General features: G+C 39.1%; 1 protein-coding gene across 1 annotated transcript in view; it reads left to right on the forward strand.

Moving 5' to 3' along the window:
* PCCA (propionyl-CoA carboxylase subunit alpha) overlaps positions 1-24,381 on the forward strand; it is a 430,643-nt gene that overhangs the window by 346,938 nt on the left and 59,324 nt on the right. The window contains 1 exon segment of the mRNA XM_030568083.1: positions 4,446-4,499. Coding sequence (XP_030423943.1) covers positions 4,446-4,499 — 54 coding nt within the window.

The raw sequence follows: 24,381 nt of genomic DNA on the forward strand, positions 1-24,381 counted from the left end.
TTCTATATATTTTAATACATTTTACCCCACTGTTTTTGCCTTGGTGCCATATTTACATATTTTTAAAAACCCAAGTATTCTTCATCTTACCTTGAGCAAATGAAGTAGTTTTCAGTATCACAAGATATTTGTTTGCTAGGCTTTAATATCTTTTTTCTTGTTAGTGAATATTCGTTTTGACTCAACACATTAACTGTTCATTTTTAAGCAAAGCAACTGCTATTGGTCTGTTTCAGTTTCTTTGTTTGCAGTCATTTCTTCTCTCCACCTGCTCACAGCAGGTAATCTGCAGATCCAAGAGTATCTGAACACTTCTGGCAAATACCATGAGATCATCTTCCCTTCTAATCCTGTCTATATTGGTGTGGTGTGTCTGCCTCTCTCTCTCTCTCATGCTTTGTATTTTGGGGGGAGTTTTCCTTTCCTCACCCCTCTTTTATAGCTTGTTTCTCAATTTCATTTTTATCTAAAGGTACTTATCCATTTCAGGCTTGAGTACTAAGCTGATTGTAACCCTACTGCATCATACACTGAATAGCTCATTGATACCCAACTAAGTGGAACTAATTTTCTATGGCAAAGCAGAAGAATTTGGAGTAGTGTCACACAAACCTCATGTAATTTAGTGGGAAACACCAGATTGAATTGATTCCTTGTGAAATGATTGCATTATTGCATATAATCTTGCAGATATGTGTGGTTGCACCCATGTCTATACTTATATGTAGATATATGCACATGGATTTACACTTCCTAGTTATATACTTTGTTTATACAGATCATATCCTGAATGTACATGTTATATTTATATGTAAATATAAATATATACCTATAGCATAACATACACAAAACCACATGTATATAATATTAATCATTGTATGTGAATTTGATAGCTTTTAGAATTTGTTTTTTTTAAAGTTAATTCATATTTTCTATAATTTTGAATTTAGCTGTCTGCCACCTGAGTTCGCATGAGAAAAAATTATAGTTTTAAATGGGATTTTGTTAACTTAGAATCTCTCAACCTGTATGAATTTAATCAAAAAGAATATAAATTATTTTAAAAAATCCTATGATTCACACATATAACGTAAAGTTACAATTTTCACAGGAAAAAATGTATTATTTAGGCTTTGTGAAAACGGTAGAAATATACTTTGCATTTATTATTTTCTGCTTTAGACCTCTAAGTACATATTTTGCAAATTACTTTAAAAAAGGTTTTTACATGTTGCAGGTATTAGCTGTTCTTTCTGGTTACTTGCATTTGATTACTTCCCTGTTATCACACATAATAGGAAACCAAGTATTAGAATGTATAGTTCATGTAAATATACAAATTAGAATAGGTGGAGACTCGTATATCCTTTTTTTAAAAAGGTAGAAAATAAGAGAAACTGTTAACCATCTTCTTTCATTTTCCTGAAATCATCAGTTGCATTTACAGATCTCAGCAACAAGCTCACCAGTAGAACAGAAATAACTCCTTTTGATGTGCTTTAAAAAAAATCTAATCACATTTAACAGCTGAGATTTATTTTCAACTGTAATTTGAAACATTAATTACGATAATGTGCTGACTTCTTTTGTAATATGGTGTTCAAAAGCCTGGCAATTTTCTTTTTGGTCTTGGTAACATATGGTTGATTTGGAGAGTCTATCCACTTTTTTTTTTTAATATGCCCAGAAGGAAAATTTCTTTTTCCCTCTTTGTTTTTTTTTAATTTTCCTCTCCTTCCCCCACCCTGACTTTTTTCTCCTCCCTCTGTTAATTTGAGGGATGGAGTTTAGTGCTTATAGTGAACTCTCGATACCATTGAAGACTGAGTGCTGTACCACATATTGGATACAGTGTAAGCAGGTGCCATGGGGACTTATCGTACTGCGATGCTTATGCCCTTTCAACAATGACAGGCTAAGGAATAGGGTATTTATCTTCTTAGCCCTGATACTGTGGTGATGGAAGGCAACTTTTGGGTATAAATATGTATTTGGTTTTAGGTTGTAGATTCTAATCTACATGTTTCTGAATTTATTTTCTAGATGACTCAACAGTTATCACATGAAGAAGCATTTTAGTTACTTGAAAGTCTGGTGAAGTCCTTGCATTCTTTGGATCTGATTTTGCAAATCTCCTAGCATGCAAGGAGATCTTACATGTGAGTAGTCTCATTGGAAACAAAAGGACTGCTCATATGAGTAAAGACTACCTGCATGAGGAGAGGTTTCCAGGATCTGATCGATAGCTATTAAAACCCACAAGTCCATTCACGATACTAAGCTATTGCTTTGAAAGTGTTTAAAGGAAAAACAGAAACAGTTTTTTTGTTTTGCTTTGTATTCCTCTATGAAATGAGAGTGATGGGGAGATTAGCCAAAAAAATGGAAATTTTATCAGGCTATGAAATTATTGTTAATGGCCTCTTCAAGGGGATAAAAGGGCAGCACAGTAAGTGACAGCACTCTAATGAGGGCGAGGGCATTCCAGGAAAAAAATTAATTAAGTCCCTTATGGTTTTGAGGGGGGGGGGGGTTGTTTTTTTTCTCAACTTGCCATTTTCTGACAGCTTATCAAGTGGTCAGTACTTGTTTGTTTTGGCATACAGTTTATTCATTGTAGACTGTCGGTACTTTGTTCTTCTTTGCAGTTTCCAAAACCTGATTGTGTTTATCCTAGACTGTGGGAAAAGTATATATTCCTGTTTCCTTTATAAAAGTAAACGTCAGGTTTTGTATGAAATTTTATTTCCCATATTTTCCATTTTCCATTAATCATTATTGTTGAAATATGTCAGGCCTTGGCACATCCTTCTTTGTTTTCATATGATTGTACAGATTGCAGTGTCAGTATATGGCCTGTTAGTAAAAAAAAAAAAAAAGAAAAGAAAAGAAAAGAAAAAATGCAAGTTTAGGCTATGGTAGGAAAGCTGTTGCTTATATATATATAAAACATAGCTGCAAAACATGCCACATTGTCAGAAAAGGGACAGCATTTAACTTAGTATTACTGTTGTGTAACATTTTGTCACTTCATTGTAACTGTCTTTAAAATCTGAAAGTACTAATGTTAGTTTGCATTTTATACCTATCCTTGTAATAGATTGTATATGCTTCCATACATACCAACACACAGGGCATATTGTATAGATATTTATCTCTCTCTTTAAATTTAGAGCTATACTGTGTATTTACACTTTTTGACTTTGGTCTTCATTCAGCAAAGCTCTTAACCACATATGCTGTGTGAGGGCCTATGCATACAGTAATTTGACATCTGACAGAGAAAATAGAGATATCACAGAGCAAATCAAAGAATTAGTATTCTGATAATGTAATTTATATTAAATAGTCCAGCTAATTGTATTAAATATTATTTTCTGTAAGTCAGACAGAGGAATACATATTCACTTATTTTACAGCTAAATTTGAAAAGTTAAGTCAAAATGCTTCTTCCCATGAAAATGCTTTAGAAATATAGTGTAAAATATAACAGTTTGGTCTAATGTAGAATTTCGCTGTGAAACGTGTGTGCTGTGAACAGCTTTTGAACTGAAGGAGGAAAAGACTCAAAAAGAGCAGTAACTTCTTGTATATTTCCTATGTTTAGGTTATAGGTAATATCGTGTATAACCAATAATGTGCTTCCTTTTGCACTGCCTAGTGGCTTAATGACAGTATGTTCTATGATTGGTCATGGACTTGAGCCAACAGCCCCAAGCCCAATAGATCACCAAGTGTTGCACAATTTTTTTTTCTGTTTTCAAAGGAGGAGCATTGTGTGCATGCATTTTACAGCACCCTGTCACAAAGAGGAGATGAAAATGTCTCTTTAGAATAAGTGACGTGCTTAACATTTATAGAGTTGAGGTAATATGGAGTACATGAAGTGAGAATACAGATATACATGTGCCTTAGAATCACGGACCTTAGAGGTGGAAAAGTCCTAGTAAGTCATAGAACCATAGGGTTAGAAAGGACCACAAGGGTCATCTAGTCTAACCCCCTGCCAAGATGCAGGATTTGTTATGTCTAAACTGTCTAAGACAGATGTCTATTCAGCCTCCTTTTGAAAACTTCCAGTGAAAGAGCTTCTACAACCTCCCTATGTCATCTGTTTCACTGTTGTATTGTTCTTACATATCATAACGTCCATCTCCGTGAAAACACACACATTCTTATTGTACGTAGACACATTTGTTTTCAGTACTCTTCAAAGTAAATTTGTTAGAATCTGTTAAAGCAAAAACTAGCATTTGAGCTTAAGTATGAATCAACTTCTTAGCACTGAAACTCTTAAATATATTTTTACATTATGCTTATTTTGTGCATATGTAATATATCTAGCAACATTTTGGTTATTTCCTGCAGACCTTACAAGAAGAAAATAGCACTGCTTCAACTTACAGAGAAAGCTCCTAATTAGTTTTTACACCTGTTTCTTTCAGTGCCTCTCTCGAGATGCAGCTGGAAATATAAGCATTCAGTTTCTGGGCACAGTGGTAAGTATTCAAGATCTACTATACTACATTATGTTTGTATTGAAATATAACTTAACAAAAAAATAGGCAGTTGATAATGACTGCGCACACACCTGTCTTCATGAATTTTGTCAGTATCTGTTTTAGCGTGTGTTTGCTTCAAAGTATAGGATACATAAAATCCTCATTCCAGGTATTTCAAACTGGATGGAAGCAGAGCTATCTTTCAGTGAATGCTACAAAATGTTTACATTCCATGTTTCACTTGATATGAGTCTAACTTTTTGGCCTGTAAAAGAGTAAGGTATAAATGAAGATAAACTTGTAAAACATATGAGATTTTAAGCTTGTAATCTATTGGAATATACTCAGATAAAATGGACTGAAATCTGATTTCTCTCCTTCCACTCCCTGCTCATCCATTGGTGTTCTGTACATCTTTGTCTGAGCCCAGGGTCAATTTCTTTAACTCTATACTGCTCATCCTCCCAGCTGAGGAGGACTAGATGAGAATAGCTCTTTTAATGGGCAATGCAAAGCACTGCCTCCATCCTTATTGCCTCACTCTACCCTGAGGAGCTGAGAGCTATTTCCACAGCTCTCCCTCAGTTCTTGCTGGCCTGCAGAATAATAGACTAAGAATCATGGCCAGGTGTCCACCTTGGGAGAACTAAGCAATCGGACAGATCTTTTGCCTCTTTCATGTATCTTGGGTACTCGTGTAAGATGGAAAAACAAAATTGTGTGTTAAGTGATAGATGCTTCTAAGTCTACATTCTCTATGTCGAAATGGTATCTTAATTCTTATCGAAACGATATCTTAATTCTGTCAGTCATGTGGTTAAAGTGATACTTAAAGGGCTCTAATTGTATTTTTCCAGGTTAATTCTAAACTTAAAGCTTTGAACAGATTAAAAAAAAAGTAAACTGCTGTAATAACTTCTGCTCAAGGATTGTGCTTTTACTTGGGTCTCATTCATTACCAACCACATTATTGATGCTTAACAATCGGTAAACACTGTCCTATTTATGATGTTGGACTTTGGCACTGGTCAGGGGTTACCAGATGTCCCAATTTTATAGGGACAATCCTGATTTTTGGGTCTTTTTCCTATTACCCCCCAACCCTGTCCCAATTTTTCACATTTGCTGTCTGGTCACTTGCTTTGCAGGAAAGGCTGCTGTTACATGGCTAGTCTGATAGTCTCACAGCAGGAAAAAATAATTATTGAGACTCTTGCATAAGAATACGAACACATCTTGGTCAGTTAATAGTAAAAAGTCAAAATAGTGTTTAATCAAAACCGTATTTCTGAGCATCACCAAACTTTGGAAGGTACTGGTCAATTCTGTGATTACTGACATTCTTTTTTTTTTTTTTTTTTTAAGTGGGATGCTAGTGTGTGTTTTTATTATTAATTACTATTATTAATTTGTATTGTGGTAATTCCAGGAACCCCAGTGTTACAACAGTACCTCATTGTGCTATGGGCTGTACAAACACACAAGAAAAAGGCAGTCCATACCCTAGAAAGCTACAGTCTTGATACCTTTTAGCTTTAAGACATTGAGAGTAAAACAAATAGGATCTTACAGTCGTTTGTTTAATTCTCTATTGCTGATTATTACTATCTTAACTAAAACTAATATTGATTAGCTCACACTGCTTTATCGAATCCGCATCTGTTCAGAAAACCTAATAATGATTTAATGAAAAAGGTAAAAAAAACCACCAGAATGTGTTTTTGGAGAGGGGGAGGAGAGAAGAAGAGCACTTCGTGTGCACTGTCAGGCACTTAATGTAGATGATGTATTACAGACTAGTCTTAACATGTTTCTTATCAGTTGAACCTAAAGAGAGAATTTTAATCGTTAGATTAGAGAAATGATAATGGAGACAAACCTTTTTTTAAGTCTGCTTTCTAAGCTACATGTAAGATCTTTTCAGTATTTGGAAGCAGAATTGATAGTTCCTTGCAACAGAAGAGGTTAGTATCCTGAGGTACAGTAGGTAAAAGTTGGAGGGATGCAGGGTCAGATAAGAGAATTCTGGATGTTCTCTCCTTTTCAGATTGGCTCTTTGCTCTGACTTCCCTTCTCCCTCAAAGTCCTCCCCATTGTTTGTCTCACTCTCCCTGGTGTCTCTGCTCCTCTCCATTCTGCTCTCCTTCTCACCTTCCTTCCCCACTCCTTTGCTCTTGTTAACTAATCCCCTCTTGCCTCCCCTGCATCTCAACCTACTACTCAATAGAGGGGGAGAGATTAAAAAAATCAGAACTGCCATGAAGTTTGTCTGCTGTCACTCTGAGCCTATATTTCATCCCTTTCCTCTACCGTGTATCTGAGTTTCTCTTCAGATTACAAGCTTTGGGCCAAGAACAGCATCTTCCTGTGTATTGATGCAGCATCTAGCACAGGGGGAAGGGCTGATATGGATTAGTGCTTTTGGAGAATTGCTGTCATATCAATAATAATAACTAATAAAAATATAACTCCAAAGCCAGAAAAGAGGACCCCTTTCTCCACCCTTAGCACGTCTTTTTGGGAACTCCAATATGTATGCACTGCCATGCCTATTACTAACAGACAGAAGGCTAGTCAATGCATTATAAGGTTAGCAGTGCGGTTTTTCCCCTCATAACACCGAAGCAGGGTTCGGCAACCTTTCAGAAGTGGTGTGCCGAGTCTTCATTTATTCACTATAATTTAAGGTTTTGCATGCCAGTAATACATTTTAATGTTTTTAGAAGATCTCTTTCTGTAAGTCTATAATATATAACTAAAATATTGTTGTAAGTAAATTAAATAAGGTTTTTCAAATGTTTAAGAAGCTTCATTTACAATTAAATTAAAATGCAGAGCCCCTGGACCGATGGCCAGAGCCCGGGCAGTGTGAGTGCCACTGAAAATCAGCTTGCCTGCTGCCTTAGGCACGTGTGCCATAGGTTGCCTACCCCTGCACTAAATGCTTGAAAGAAATATTTGGTGATATGACATTTAGATTTCTCAGTATTCTGCTTGCATATACCATACATCACTGTAGAAATTGGTTAGAAAAACAATTTATATTTGATTTTAATATTTTCTATTGAGAGAAGAAAAACTAGCTTCAGGCATTCTCAGTTTCATGCGTATGCAAATTCATCATGAGTTTCAATGCTGACAAGCAGCGTGTTGCTGTTTAGCACATGCCCCCAGGACCGGCGCTAGGGGTTTGAGTGCCCTAGGCGGACGGCAATTTCGCTGCCCTGCGCGCTGGTCCCGTGGCTCCGCTGGAGCTGCCGCAGTGGTGCCTGCGAAGGGTCCAGTGCTCCATGGCTCCGGTGGAGCTGCCGCAGTCATGCCTGTGGGCGGTTGACCGGAGCTGCGCAAGGAGCCGACCGTCCGCAGGCACAACTGCGGCAGCTCCACCGGAGCCGCGGACCAGTGGACCCTCCGCAGGCACCACTGCGGCAGTTCCACCGGAACCGCCTGCCACCCCCTCCGGCAAAACGGCGCCCACCAATTATTCTGACGCCCTAGGCTATTGCCTAGGCTGCCTAAATGGTAGCGCCGGCCCTGCATGCCCCATATACCTTTTCATCAGCACATGTTTTTAGAACCGGCTGATTGGGAGCACAGTTATCCAACTTGTCATGAGGGCATCAGCTTAGATAAAATAATTCACTTGATTTCCTGACGTTAGACAGCAAAAGCAGTTTTGCTACTGGTTTTTGATAAGAGATGAGTCTCAACTTCATTGAGCCGCTGACAGACACTGAAGAGAAGCAGAGAATGCTTCTCTATTAGAAACCTCATTGGCATCCCATGTGGTTAATTAACAGACAGGGGAATGTACACTTCAACAGAAAGACTTGCAATTAAATAAAAAGTTTTAATATGAATATTAAAGCATAATGTATAGTAAATTTGTGAAGATTTTCTGTTAGGTAGCAGCAAAGGTATTTGTTTCTGCTGTTTTAAAATGAAAATGGAAAAAGTAATGCTACTGTTTCCAAATGAAGTAGGGATCACGAGTTTGAATTCCACAGTGTTGACATAATTCAGAGGTTTTATGTGGGTCTTTAGTAATGTTTCCTGTTCCTGGACATGACTAGAAATTCTTTGTTATTTGGGATTCTCTGTTTTGTTACGGTTAAATGAACTTTGTGACTTTGTCCTCACCCACAACTATTTCACATTTGGGGACAATATATACCTTCAAGTCAGTGGCACTGCTATGGATACCTGCATGGCCCCACAGTATGCCAACATCTTTATGGCTGACTTAGAACAACGCTTCCTTAGCTCTCGCTCCCTAACGCCCCTACTCTACTTGCGCTACATTGATGACATCTTCATCATCTGAATTCATGGAAAAGAAGCCCTCGAGGAATTCCACCGTGATTTTAACAATTTCCATCCCACCATCAATCTCAGCCTAGACCAATCCACACAAGCGGTCCATTTCCTAGACATTACTGTGCTAATAAGTGTTGGTCACATAAACACCACCCTATACTGGAAACCCACTGATGGCTATACTTACCTGCATGCCTCCAGCTTCCATCCAGGACACACCACACTATCCGTTGTCTACAGCCAAGCTCTAAGATACAACCGTATTTGCTTCAATCCCTCAGACAGAGATAAACACCTACAAGATCTCTATCAAGCATTCTTAAAACTACAGTACCCACCTGCTGAAGTGAAAAAACAGGTTGACAGAGCCAGAAAAGTACTCAAAAGCCACCTACTACAGGACAGGCCCAACAAACAAGATAACAGAATGCCACTAGCCATCACCTACAGCCCCCAACTAAAACCTCTCCAGTGCATCATCAAAGATCTACAACCTATCCTTAAAGATGATCCCTCACTCTCACAGATCTTGGGAGATAGACCAGTCCTCGCTTATAGACAGCCTCCCAACCTGAAGCAAATACTCACCAGCAACCGCACACCATACAACATAAACGCTAACCCAGGAACCAATCCCTACAACAAAGCTCAATGCCAGCTCTGTCCACATATCTATTCAAGTGACACCATCATAAGACCTAATCGCATCAGCCACACCATCAGGGGCTCGTTCACCTGCACATCTACCAACGTGATATATGCCATCATGTGCCAGCAATGCCCCTCTGCCATGTTCATTGGCCAAACCGGACAGTCTCTATGCAAAAGAATAAATGGACACAAATCTGACATCAGGAATCATAACATTCAAAAACCAGTGGGAGAACACTTCAGCCTCTCTAACCACTCAGTGACAGACTTGAAGGGGGCAATTTTGCAACAAAAAAACTTCAAAAACAGACTCCAAAGAGAGACTGCTGAACTTGAATTAATATGCAAATTAGATACAATTAACTGAGGCTTAAACAGAGACTGGGAATGGTTGGGTCATTATACTAATTGAATCTATTTCCCTATGTTAAGTTCTCCTCACACCTTCTATGGGTCATCTTAATTATCACTTCAAAAGTTTTTTTTCTCCTGCTGATGACAGCTCATCTCAGTTGATTAGACTCTTCCTGTTGGTATGCATACTTCCACCTTTTCATGTTCTCTGTATGTATAAATATCTCCTATCTCTGTGTTCAATTCCATGCATCCGAAGAAGTGAGCTGTAGCTCACGAAAGCTCATGCTGAAATAAATTTGTTAGTCTTTAAGGTGCCACAAGTACTCTTGTTCTTTTTTTTCTCTTTTGTTACTTCATAGTAGCATTAGACAGTTTATGCGTTGCTGTTGTTATTAGCAGGAGTAATATAACAGGAACATCGAGGAGCCCTAGTCATGGACCATGGCCCCATTGTGCTAGGTGCTATACAAACACAGAATGAAAAAGGCCTGAAAAGCTTAAAATATAAGTTTAAAACAAGAAACAATAGATGGATACAGACAGATGGAGCGAGTACAAGGAAACCAGGAGACAACTCTTTCTCAGTTGTCTCACAAAACATTGTTTCTACTTTTTATCCAATAAGTTGAAGATTTTCAAAAATAGGAGATCTAAAGTTAGGCTCCTAACCCCTTATTTAGGCATGTGCCTGAAATCAAAAAGTGCTGAGCACCAATTATCTTCTGCTGACCTCAGTCGGAGCTGTTGGCTTCTGAGTACTTTTGAAAGCAGGCAGGGCCATAAATATAGACATAGGTGCCTAGCTTTAAGTTCTTATTGAAAATCTAATTTTTTGATTGTCTTGTACTGACTTCAAGACAGGGTTTGTGATATACCTGATCAATCTTTGCTAGCAAATAGCTGCTTCAATACACATTGCTGGTTTGATATTACGAACTCTATGTATAACTCTGTCAGAATTCATAAGTTTTACATAGACAAATTCACCAAACCATCACATCCTGTTACCTGGTTTATTGAATACTTCGTCATTTTGTGGACCTACAGTAAATCTGTGAACTAGTTATAAATTACAACTAGGAATACAAGAACATTTTCTTCAGTTTGTTTTTCCTGGTAATGGACTTGCATTAATATGTGCTCACTTCTCAGACACCCTTCCTGTACCATTGCCAGTGCTTATAAATTGCTTGAAAATTCTAAAGTCGACAATGTGTAGTCAGTTTCTTTCCTCTGTCTTCTCCCTCTTGCATCCTTGCATGGTACAATTTAATAGCGGTAGAGAATGTGAAGCTTCCACTGTATGACACTGTGACTCAGGTTGCAATGGCAAATGTTTAATAACCTGCTTCTTTCACCATTACAGATCAGTCCAATTCTGAACATGCTTGTTTTTCAATATATAGCGCTACTGAAACTTTAGCTATGAAGGCCTGTATGGACTTTGAAAAGTGATTTTGAAGCCTGTAAAAGCTACAGATATTATATCTAATGGGATATGTAAACAGTATTAATAGCACAGGAAAAAAATGTCTCACACATTTTAATCTTGCAAACTACTCTGGTTTTCCACAGTTCTTTTGTTTGTTTGTTTTCACAAAGTACCTCTCATTGAGTTTTGCCCCCATCAAGAGTCAAAGTTTACTCTTCCAGAGTAAGCAGTGGGTATGATCTCTAGAGTCTGAAGATCACTCGGGGTCCTTACTAATCTGAAATGAATTTATCTGAAGTCATAGCAATCATGGGAATCACCCTTTTTCTTTACCCTGGCTCCAGAGCCCCTGGCAGCATTGCTCCAGTGTGACTTCTGGCAGGGGAGTTACACAGTGCAGAAGGGATTCCAGGGGAAAGTTAATAATTGCCTCAGGAAATGTTATTTTTTTGTGCATTCCCTTTTGAATATGATGATACTGGCCTACTGTCTCTCCACAGAATGACCCTGGATGCTGCTGAGGGCAGGGAGTGATCTCCACACTGAGATTTCCCTTTCCGTCACATTGAACAGTTTTAAAGTGTAATAACATATTAAGATATACATTGGAGTTGGGATTTCTAAATGTGCTTAAGTAATTTCAGAATACAAATCTCTCTGAATGTCAGTTGGACTTTGATTCTAAGTCACTTAGACACTTTTAAAAATCTCAGCTGGAATCTCAAAAAAAAGTAAATAAAAAAAGTGGGTTTTTTTTTGCATTTAGTTGTCTTTGTTTAAAAAAAACAAACAAAAAAATCCACAAGGAATTATTGGTGTTTATTAGCTATAACACTTAAATAGTCCCAGTTAGTCTTTGAAGTTCATGCCTCAGAGATGGGTAAGTTCCCAGGTTTGTTGCTGCAATTGACTCCTGAAAAGTTTGGTTACCGATGCAAAGCAGTACGTCTCTTTGGATTGGGATGACTCTCTTCTGTAGTGGCCAAAATAAATAAATAAATAACATTTTAGGCCAAGATTTTAATAAATGGGTTTACTGCAGTTAGGTACCTAAAGTCTTATTTAGGCTACTGAATAAGTGGCCTGACTTTTAAAAGTGCTGAGCACTGATTAGCTCCCATTGGTTTCAGTTGTGTGGAGCTGCTCGGTGCCCAGTGCTCTTTGAAAATCAGGCCACTTGCTTAGGTACCTAAACAAGAGCTTAAGAACCTAAGTAGCACCCAATTATTTAAATCTTGGCCAGTGTTTTTAAAGGAAAGCTTAACATCCAATGAGACTACGCAATGATGGCATTTGTAGGGTGGATTGCACTGTAGTATTCGAATATCTCAAATGATACCATTTGCCTTCCAGAAAAATGAACAGGACTTTGTAACTTCTTCTGTATTTTGCTTGAAAAATTTAGACTGCCTCTTATTCAGCTTGTTGGTACTTTCTGCGGCAAGGACAAGGGTTTGGACTTGGTGGCTGCTTGAAGGATAGGTTAACAGGTTACCAAAGGTAGTTCAATTATTTTCCTGTGCGTGGATTAAGACCTACAAATAGTGATTGAATACTGCCATCTTAAGATGATTACATCAAGGTGAATGTTCAGCCTTTCTTTTCTGAGGAAGATTCCTGCTGCCAAAAAACTAAACATATCTGTAGCTTGCTTTTTTTAAACAGCTTTTTGATGGCTGCAGTTTTGGCATTTGCCCAAGAGCTGTTTAGGAGATATTAATTTATATGGCTGAGAAGCTTAACTAGGGATCTTAATGAAACAAAGGCATGATGAAGTTAGTAAAGCTAATTTAAGTCTCAGAATGTACATTTTAAATTAAGTTTTTATTGATAATAAATATACTTTGTTTCTCATTAGTCTTCTAAGCTTCAGTGATAATATCTGTAAAATAAACATGTTTTACCAAGATTTAACATTAAGAATGCTATTAATATGACCCTTGGTACAGCAGCACAATTAGATTTCAAAGTGAGCATTTAAGATGTAACAGCGATTAATGACAACCATCGAAAACAATTTTGAACTCCATCGGTTTAACTCAGGAGGGTAAATTTAATATGATAATATATCTAGTTGAATTGTATCAGCTTAGCAGGAAAGTATGCAAATATGTGACCCTTACCTGGCATCTAAATGGATGCTGTGCTGATAGATTTATCAGTTCCATTAAAGAACTTTAGGGAACTTTGGAATTTCAGCAATTGTTCCCTTGGAGGCTGAAAACCAAACCTGATCTCATACTGGGACCATTCTGGTCTGCATATTTCCATAATTTGCCTTTGCTACTAATATGACAGCAAGACGCAAATAACTGTTTCTAAGAATATCAAATAGAGTTGTGGAGGACAGCATTTTAATGTTGTAAAAGACCTCCCGGTGGGGTTGTTATTGCCATTGTAGAACAGCAGTTACACAGTTGCAACAATAGTCTGTTAATTGATTCGTTTAATTAGCAAGAGATGAAGCTTGTGCTCCATCTTGTCTTCTGATATCATGGGGGCAGCTACAGAAAGAATTCTTTGCATTTATCATACTTTATACTCAGGTATAAGTACACTTAATTAAAAGTTCCAAATGCACTTTTCTGCAGAGGCAAAGTTTGAATGTTTTATGAATTTAAAGCTTACTCTTATGATTTTTATGATTTAAGAACTGCTTCACCCTTGGAGTCTAGGAATAGAATTTATGACAAAGCATTGATGTATTAGAAGTGGGAATTTGTAATTCAGATTTGCTTGCATTTCTAACCTAAATATTCAAGTCTAAGAATTATAGGAATAGTGGATCATTGTAGTAACAGTTCACTAGATTTAGTCTGGAAGAAATAAGGTCAGATTAGTGAAACTGGCCGTCTGTCTTGGGCCAGCTTTTTAGTTGTATTTTTATTTCCCCTTTGGATAGACAATAAATTTACATGAGCACATGGTATAGTCAGTAGCATGTGTAAGAAAAGAGATTCTCTTTGGGCTTGATTATAAATAAGGATATGATACAGTATTTGCTTCTGGGAAATAACTTTTTTTTCAGTGTGTTTTAAAGGCATTTAAAATAAAATAAGTGTATTTCGTTTTAATTTGATTTTCCTTTCCTCTTAGTTTAGTTTTGTCTTCTGTTCAAGGTTATTCTTCCTTATGGAGGGAAAATATTTCTAAGAACAAGACACACTTCTTGTTAAAGGCTAATTAAAAAAATGAAGGTTACATTGGCTTACTTCCATTGTCATAATACTGACCTAAAATAAAGGTGCTCTTATAAGTCTAAAGTAAATCACAATAGGGAATGAAAAATTCATCCATTCTTCCAAGATTTAAGAGATGCCTCATCCTGTTTTTTATAACACTGTTACTAGTGGGTGCTGTGACACAGGAGATACCATCAAGTTAGGGAGCACTGTGCAGCTTGCTATAACTCAATGTAGCAAAAGGATAGTGTGCTATTGAATGGGCCGTCTTTTTGAGGGACTGTAAATGAAGAACTGGCTCACTTACAATCATTAATGTTCCCATGGCAATTTGCACAAGCCCCATAGCACTTTGCATTCTCAGTGTCTTGGCCAAATTCCACTTTGTGTAATTACCTTCCGTCTACATAAATTCCCACCGCAGTTTCAGCTGTATTTGGTATTCTACATTTCCTGTCCTAAACAGTTGTTGTGCTGCTGTGCACTGTTAACAGGTGCTGTGGCTGTATTTCAAGTGTGGGTGAAGTGATTCCTGTACACTTCTGTAATGAATTTTTTGCTCCCATTGCCGTAGTCTGGGTATGTGACATAAAACAAGACACTAAATTAAAGCAGTCACAACAGACAGCACAAATAGCCTAGCTTCTCAATTTCACTAGCCCATCATAAAGAGAATCTTCCAAGGGATCATCTATAGGCAGACAAATCTTTGATCAGAAAGCTTAACCTTGAAAAATATGCAACAAAGGTCAGTAGACTTGGGTTCTGCTGGACTGCTAGAAGGAGTGAAGTAGACAGGAACCTTCCTGTGAAAACACTCTGCTTCCACATCTCAATAGTGTGTATATCAAGGGGCTATGAGCTGAACTCTCTCTAGTGATCTCTACCATTGCAATTGGAAAAGGTACATAGGAAGAGAGGCCATCTCTAAAGTAGCCACATCCCAAATCTTAAATCAAACTGAAAACCTTGCATCGGACCTTGAAGCAGATGGGAAATCAGTGCAGAACTCTGAATACAGCTGTAATGTGGCTGTGTACTCCTTTAGAGCAGCTCTAAAATTCATCCATTTCTACAGTTCAAAACCTTGTCCATACTTGGTTGTCTCTCACCTTGACTATTACAGCCGCTGCCGCCTCCTTCTTTGTTGGTTTCATCTCAGCTCTGCTGCTGCTAAAATAATCTCTTCCTGCTGCTCTGATTTATGTCTCTTCTCTCTGAACTGGCTCACTGCCTTCTATGTGAAGTTCAGTTTTGTCTTCCTTTTCAAGGCCTTGCATTACTTTACCTGTTTGACTTCTAAACGTCCTTTTGTTCAATCTTTCTTCCATGCTTGTCTCCACAGCTAGTTCCATCATACCTCGGTGCTCAGACTCTCACTTTTCTTGTGTGCCAGTCAAGCTCTTTCTCTTCCTCCAAGTTTCTTTTAGAAACATACTTTTTCTCAGAGGGGTTATCACTGATGGCCTCCAAGATACATCTTTGATCTGAGTTTCCACCATCACCAGCTGGCTTATGTGCTTATTGTATCATTCTCTCTCAGGTCCCTCTGATGGGGCTGTGAAAAAAGGAGCAGGAAAAAAATCAATAAAGAAAGGATGAAAAATTGAGCAGCTTGGATGGAGCAAAGGTAATGAATTAAAAGATGGTGGCAGAGAAATAGGCAGGTGCTTGGTTGGGCTGCACATTGAAGGCATGGACAAGGAGCATAGATTTGATGTAAACGGTGAGGGAAAGCCTTTGAAGGGAATGGACATGGTAAGGTAAGGTAGGTAGTTGTCTGTGGCAGTATTTAAGAGAAATGGAAATGTAAGGAATGACAAGGCGAGAGGCCAGAGAGGAGTTTGTAGTAATCGAGGTGAGAAATAATCAGTGCCCGAAAAACTGTGTGAGAGGGTGGGTAGAGGGGGGAATAGAAAGAAAGAAATGTTTGGAATTGTTGTAGAAATGTATTGAGAGAGTCAGTATGGAGGGAGAAGGAGAGGGCACTATGGTTCTGAGTGGAGTAATGGACTGGACAGTGAAATTGCCAATGTTCCCTTATGATATAATTGTGGACACAGAAGAGCAAAACTAATTGCTCTAAACTTTCTCTTCACCACAGCAAAATATATTTAAAACTACATTTTCATTGCTGTAAGAGGTCTCTCGGGAACCTCTGTTTCTCCGAAGAGCAGCCAGTCTGCCTACCCTGCAGCAAATACATACTGACACAAGTAGGCAATCCACCTCTTCAGTTTATTCTTTCTATTTAATACTTATAGCCATTGACTCTCAGAAGTAGACGGCTATGGAGGAGGTGAAGGGCAGAGCAGTTGTGGTAGGTCCTGTAGAGCACAGGAAGTATCACACTTGTGTGACAGTCTTTCAAATGCCAGTCCTTAGTTTTGGCGCGATGCCATATTTGCAGCATGCACAGGAAGTATTAGCATAGAAAATTGTGTTATGAGCAACAGAATCACAGCAAGGTCCTTCCTGTGTCTGGTGGTGGTTTGATTTGGGAAGAGGAGAGAGGTCAGGACAATGGGGATGGAAGGGGAAAGTCCACATTGTTGTAGTAACAGTGGAAACAAATTGCCCAGGTGCCCAAGTGCTTCAGTGCAAAGGATATGGTAAAATCTTGCTGGAGTACAGCAAGATTCTATCAGTGCTGTGAAGTCCAGTTTCTACTAATGCCATCCTGGCCCACCTGGCTCCCCCTGTCACTTCATTCCAATTCATCTTAAAGAGTCATTTTTTCTGCAATACTTGCACAAGCTAACTCTGAAAAACGCTTTTTTTGTGCCAATGTTATATAAGGGGGAGGGGAGTAGTGATATTAGAATTTTAAAATATGTAAGTTAATATCCTGTTATTGGTCTCCCAGTGCTTAAGATCATCAGGCTAGGACTTTCGTTTGTATCTTGCAAACACCAAGCATAATTGATGCTCTAAAAATAATGCATTATAGAAGAGTGCTGGGAATCTTCAGAGTTAGGAGATCAACAGGCTATGCAATCAAATGTAGTCTGTGCTAAAGCCAGGTCTGCACCACTCTTTGACAAGCGTGAAGGAGATCAGAAACATCTAGATACTCTGAGGGGTGTCTTGCAGCCATCTTGCCCACAGTCTTACTCAAGAAAGAAAATATGAAATCAAGCTATAGTTGGCCAGATTATCAATCTCATATGATGGCTTTGTGAAGCAGAGGCTGCACTCATCCTTCCCTCAAAGCACTAGGCCACCTAGCCTCTCTAAGAGAGACATTTACACTCCGTACCACAAAAGAGTTATTTGCCCACGGCCATACAGTGAGTCCATGCTACTGGGATTAGAACTCTGGCATTTCATGGTTCCTAGTTGAGTGCTTTTGATCACACAACCACAAATCTAGCAAACCTAGGTGCAATGAGCCACATCCATGATAAATTTGCAGCCTTAAAGAGGACAGAGAGAAGAAGTCTCAAAAACTTACTTAGGAATTATGAGCATATTAGTTCATATGGGGAAAGTAAGTTTAAATATTTTTTAGCTTTAAGTAGTGTTGAGTTCACTTGAAAAGCAGAAAGAGTGCAAAGAAGAGAAAGCAACTTTTACAAGAACTCATACTGGTATACCAAGAGTATCCTGAATGAGGGGAGATCAGAACCTTTGGTTTTAATCTAGGAGGAGTCTGTGACTCATGCTAGAATAATATACATGCAGCAGAATGTAACTGCAAGGTATTGCACGTATTTGAAGATCAAGAGAACTGACAGGTTGATGCTGCTTAACCTGTCAAAATCCAGCTGGAAGGTGGTGATGGAAGCTGTAGAGAAGGTTAAGAAGAGATTAGCACCAGAGATAAATGGAATTCTTGAAATAATCCACCATTAGTGCTCCGACGAAATAAAGATTTAAAGAAATATCGGTAGGGTGCCTAGAGAACAGCAAAGATCTTAGACGCAAGGTGTCAGGCATGTAGAATCACTATCCAAAATAGAGGGTGATTTTTCCTCAGTGGAAACTTTAAATTTCTGTCCTTGTTAAAAGGAAAATACTTAAATTCAGTGGTAGTACATAATATCACCAGTTTTCATCTGGGAATATTAGAAAGACTATTGTAGGTAGAAAAACTGCATGAATGCCAGGGTCATAGAAGCATGCTTCAGTAACATGGAAGCTCATTGAGAGGGTAAGCAGAAGAAAAAGAACTGCAAGGTAATGTAATTTGATCATCTCTAAGATGTCAGGGGTTCAACTGTTCATTTCTTGCTCTTTGTTATCCTCCAACTTTTGGACTTTGCTCATTTCAACAATGTAAGATTCACCATTTGATTATTAGTTACAATACTGCAGAAGCTCAGTGTTTAAAATGAGAACTATGCAGCAGATATTGTTTTTCAACTTAATCCTGGAAAATTTGTTTGGAGGGGAAAAGGAACAAAGCATCAGTGATTTCCCTGGAATTCAAGAATGATATTTTCACAAAAACATTATTGAACAATTTGGCGTCAGCAGCCAGTTTGCCAATAGTGTATGTAATATACATGAAAATTACATGAGATTGTGGCAGAGACTGCTTTAGTTAGGCTTGTATAAGGCCTGGTCTACTCCAAGGAAGTTTCCCAAAAATTTTAATCAGTTTTAAAACTGGTTTTAAACCTAGTTGCAGACGTACTGTAGAACTGGCTCCAGGGGGCATGAACCAGCTTCAAAACCACTCTCAGCACAGAGGGAATGCTGAGAGTCTGTCCAAAGATAGGAAGAAACAAGACTGCTATTCCACTTCCTCTTTTCTTTTTTCTGGCTTGGTTCATGGTATATTCAGTCTCCTGTGGGTACTAGCTATTCTAGAATTATGATGGAAACAGCATTGAGCCAGTGTCAAGTCATTCAGGTGTCTTATCCAAAATCAAATCCAGAATGCTATTATTTTTGTTGACAGATGATCTTGCATTTATCAGCATCACTAATACTGTAATGTTAGTGTTCTTGGATGATGTCTTTGCAGCCCAATGATAATAGTGATCTGGGAGAGTGGGAGAGTTCCTAGGTCCCATGGAGGGGCTGGGTCTCCCTTTCTTCAGATACTAGAGGTCTGACCATGTTGTCCTGTCCTTTCATCCAGGTTTGCCTGGTGGCTTTTTGTAAATGTGCAACTGATATACGGATGTGCTGGAGTGTTTGGAATGGTGGGGCAAAGGGGCATGAATGTCCATAGCAGACTCAGTTGGGAGTTTCCTCTTTCACTTTGTCTTCTGCTTGCAGTTCTGGGACATCTGCAGTGGTATTACCAGCCATTGTGGTGATGTCGCCTACCACTCTGTTGGAGTTGGGAGCTGATGTTACTGCCTGGGGCTTGAATGACAGGCCTCCCAGTGCATTTGGCTAGCTGGGGTAATAGGCAATGGAGGATCTGATCATCCCCTTCAGTTCCATTCCATGGAGAGGAGCAGAGTGAACTCCCACTGGCTTTAGCTGCCTGGAATACTGCTGTGTGTGTGCAGGATGTAGGAGAACTGTGAAACCCCTATGGCTGGTGTAGGGAGGGAGGAGTAGAGAGGCTCCTACAGCTCCTTTCCCTAGGAGAAATCTAGGTAAGCAAAATGTAAATACCTGAGTTGCAGTTTAGACTGGATGCTGTGGCTACCACCTGTTTTCATACATAGTACAAGTAGCGTAGGAGTCTTTAATTTGAGGTAGTCAGGTCCTGGTTTAATATACAGCATGAAAGTTGAATAGTGTATTTCAGTTCTTGGTTTAAATGTAGAGGGATAGATTTTCCAGTTCACAAAGGTTTAATTGCACCCCAGATATGGCTAGCAGAGGAGGATCTCCACCAGTATAGCCACCTCCTGTACCAGCTTCCCTTCTTCCCCCAACCCCTAATACTCCCAGGGTAAGGTGAGGGAAGGGGCTTAAAGACATGGGATGTGATGGGGCAGGGTTCCACTGTGCCCTGTTCTCCATTGGTGTGAATTTGAGCAACCTCCCAAAGCTGAGCCCAAAAACTTGTACAGAGCAAATTAGCATTTTTATTTAGTGTCAAGATTTTCTGATGTAATGTACAACTAAGACTGGCTTTAAAATAGTTACCCTTAATATTGTTGTCCCTCCCCCTCATGCTTTCATGTTTGAAGGCTCCATTAGTGTCCATAACAGTGAGGGAGTAACACAGATGGTAAACATTTTTACCACAGAACACCAACAGTGAACACCGTATCACTGATTTAGTAGTCTCTGTACTGTGCTTGCTCAGCTGTACATAATCACTCTCATTTCCTTCCCTCTGGTTTCTGGTCTGCTTAGGGAGACTTCACCAGCAAGTTCAGTGAAATCTCATTGACATCACTCAGCTATTGCTCAGTTCCCATGTGTGCCGCTCTGTGGAGCTAGAGGCTCCATGTTAGAAAGAGTATACATTGCTTCATGTGGCATTCTGTGACTGCTGAAAATGCAGACTCACTATGCTTACTGTAGTGCATTTAAACATTTTGGAGAAGGAACTGTGTACTGCACTTAAGGTAATGGGGCCTTTCAATGCTACCATAATATGAACAATAATAATCCTAGGGAACTGTGTTAAGCGTGCCCTCCTCAGCTCTGTGGGCCAGCTGCCAGTCTACAGTGGATTTATTACAGCTCATGGAATATTTTTAAAGTTTCAATTTTCTTCCTGAGTGTGTTAATAAAATTGTGCAAGATGTGACTAAGGGGTTTAACTTTATATTTAGTTCAAAGAAAACTACACTTTGAACAGAGTAATTTTATTTATTAAATGTAATATTATGAACCTTGAATAGATGTGAGGTTACCATTTCATTTATTTATTTAGCAATAACAAAATGCAGTTAGATCATCATCTTTATCTGAGTATAAAAGACAATCTCTGATGTATGTTTCATGTCCATGTTATAAGCCTAAAATGTAACTGTTTTTTTTAATAAATAAATTACTATTACCATATACCACATCAGGCAACTATTTGGGTTTGTTTGCTGTTCTGGCTCCCCACCACCCCACCCTACCCCATCCCAGTTACTGGCAAAAGCATTCAAAGAGTTTTTGCTTGTCAAATGGAGAAGATCAAAACTGTCTGAATTTCTAGCCAAGTTCATGTTCTCTGGAGCAGCATTTCATTTTCTGGACAGAGAATCTGATGTGTCATAACTAAAAACTCTGGCTAAGTTCATTTGAACGATCTGAACTTAAAGAAGAAGAAAGAAGCAAAACAAATACTTTTTAATTCTTGTGCATTTTATATTTACATTGGCGTTGTCTTCCTCAGATAAAGCATTTTGATATTAAGCAGTTCCTCTAATTTTACTGGGTTCTGTTTCTTTTTATGGTAACGCACACTGAGCAGGAAGGTCATTATACTGAGAAAAAAAGCTGTCAGCATAAAAGAGAAAGTTAACATTGCACATGTTGTCTTTGTTTATGAGGTTCCTGGAATGTGTTGAGAATCAAGCCAAGTGATGGCTTAAACTGTTCTTTACAATATGCTGGACAGCTTCTTCATAGGTTCCTCCAATCACAGGTACTTCTTGAAAATGCAGATGGTAAAAATATCAGTAAAAAGTATCTAGCATGTTTCTTTTATATGTTAGCACGTATAAAGAAAAGTTAAACCGTTTCTAAAGACCACCTACAGTACTTGTAGTCCTACAGTGTGAGGGATATGATTGACATTACATTTAATTAACCCCAATTCTCCATTGTTAAAACATTTGAAATAACTATTAAAACACTTTAGGTCTGTAACTGCATGCTTGGGTCCCAGATGAGCCACAGGGCAGGCTCAAGTAGGGTACAAAAAAGATCTATAGAGTTTATTGAGGCAGTCCCCACACCCCTCCTGAGCAGGGATTCCCTGAAGCAGTCTTAGTAGGCCCCTCAGGCCTCTCCAAAGCACCTCAGCCCATCTTTTTACAAACAAGCAAAGAAAAATACTCTCAAAATAAACCCGGTAGTCCTGGGCTTGGCTACCTTGGTCTGGCAGTCTGCTTTCTATGTAGAAATCCTGAGCTGATCCTTTCCCTCAAGGAACAGCAGATAAGATCTGTTGTCTCTGGTTGGCCAGCAACTGAGCTCTTCTCCTTCCATTTTAACTACCCCTTCATCGTCTCACAGCAAGTGTGGTGGGGCAGGGCTGAGTGGTCAACAGCAGCTCATTAAGCCTTGCTGGCCCAGTGGGGTTGGTATACCCCGTAACCAGGTTTCAGACTGAAATCCAGCTTAGGTCAATAGGTAGTGAATGAAAGTCAGTGCTATCTGATGGCTGTTCATCACAGTGACCTGTGCAAAATGCATTGGTGATTTTTCTCTCTCATTTCTTATTGGACAGGTGTCCACATCACAATCCAATAACCATCCTTTGGTAGGCATTGTTGTTTGCAGTCTCGGCAGAGAAGCCAAAGATTGTATGTGGATAGAAACTTAGCTATCTTGTATTTCTAGAGAGTACTCCTCTGCTTCGAAGCACATTTCAGGCATGTGGGTAGAGCAGAGTGGGGAAGTAAAAAGTTTGCAATGGTAGCTTAATGTTGGGAAAACAAGGTCTTATATGAGTAAGAAACACATGATTTTTAATTTTGTATTTTATTGCATGAGAATTGTACTTCTGACCTACCTAAACTGAAAACTTCCATATTCAGTCCCTACTTGAAGTCAGGAAAGTCCTGTCACCCACTGAAATATAAGCATGTGGGGCTAACTGAATGTTAATTACCTTTAAGAATTCCTGCTTAAGCCAGTTCTTCACGGAAAGGAGTTGTCTAATGACATAGACGTATAGGGCACGTTCAGCTATTAAAAGATACTAGCAAGTATGGGAAGGAAAGGGAAGGTGACTAGCCAGGAAGGATTAGCCTGAGTCATAAACAAATTGCCTGAAACTACTCAAGCAGGATCTTGAGAGGAGATAGTCACTCCCTAGTAGAATAACCTTTCAAAAATGTAGGAGCCAGTTACAAGCAGGTTTCAGAGACTGGCAAGGAAGAAACTCTATTTTGGAGCAAACACAATATGCTGCCTTATAGGATCAGAGAGAAGAAATGATGCTGTTAGAGGTACAAAAGGTTTCCACTATTCCCTAAGAAAAGCAATATGCATAGTACCACTAAGTTTAATGTGCTAGTTCCCAAATCCTTTCCACTGGGGAAAATGGAGTGTTTAAAACAGGGATCGGCAACCTTTGGCACATGGCTTGCCAGGGTAAGCACCCTGGCGGGCTGGGCTGGTTTGTTTACCTGCCATGTCCACAGGTTCAGCCTATTGCGGCTCCCACTGGTTGCGGTTTGCCCCTGGCCAATGTGGGTGGCGAGAAGTGGCACGGGCCAAAGGATGTGCTGGCCGCTGCTTCCCGCAACCCCCATTGGCCTGGGACGCCGAACCGTGACCAATGGGAGCCACGATTGGCCGAACCTGTGTACGCGGCAGGTAAACAAACTGGCCCGGCCCGCCAGGGTGCTTGCCCTGGTAAGCCACGTGCCAAAGGTTGCCGACCCCTGGTTTAAAAGCTACTCTGTTTATTTTCTGTATGTTTTCCTTTATGTAACATCACTAGATAGTTAAAAGCCTGATTTGGTCCAGAAACCCCAGAGTAACTGTTATAGATAATATACTGGGGACAAAGTATTGTCTGATGTTTTTAAAGAGATCGGTATCATGTACTCTGACCCAAGGCAAATAAAACAAGTATGAGTGACAGCCTGGGTAATGGTCATGTGTGAGAAAATAGACTGCAGTTTCTGCTCACAAGAGATGCTACTGAAAGATCTGCAGGCATAGTGTGGGTACATAACATTAAATGACCTGGAAGTGACGGGTATCATCACAGCTACCTATGTTTGCTTGAGTTAATACATTGTGAGACCTGCTCTGTAACCCTAAGTGCCTGCGCATCTGCATTGTGAGTTAACATGAGCCTATGGTTGTCTCAAATTCATTGTGGTTTGTTAAAATGGATTCCTTCACA

Source organism: Gopherus evgoodei, chromosome 1, assembly GCF_007399415.2.
Source record: "Gopherus evgoodei ecotype Sinaloan lineage chromosome 1, rGopEvg1_v1.p, whole genome shotgun sequence".
Lineage (NCBI taxonomy): Eukaryota > Metazoa > Chordata > Testudines > Testudinidae > Gopherus > Gopherus evgoodei.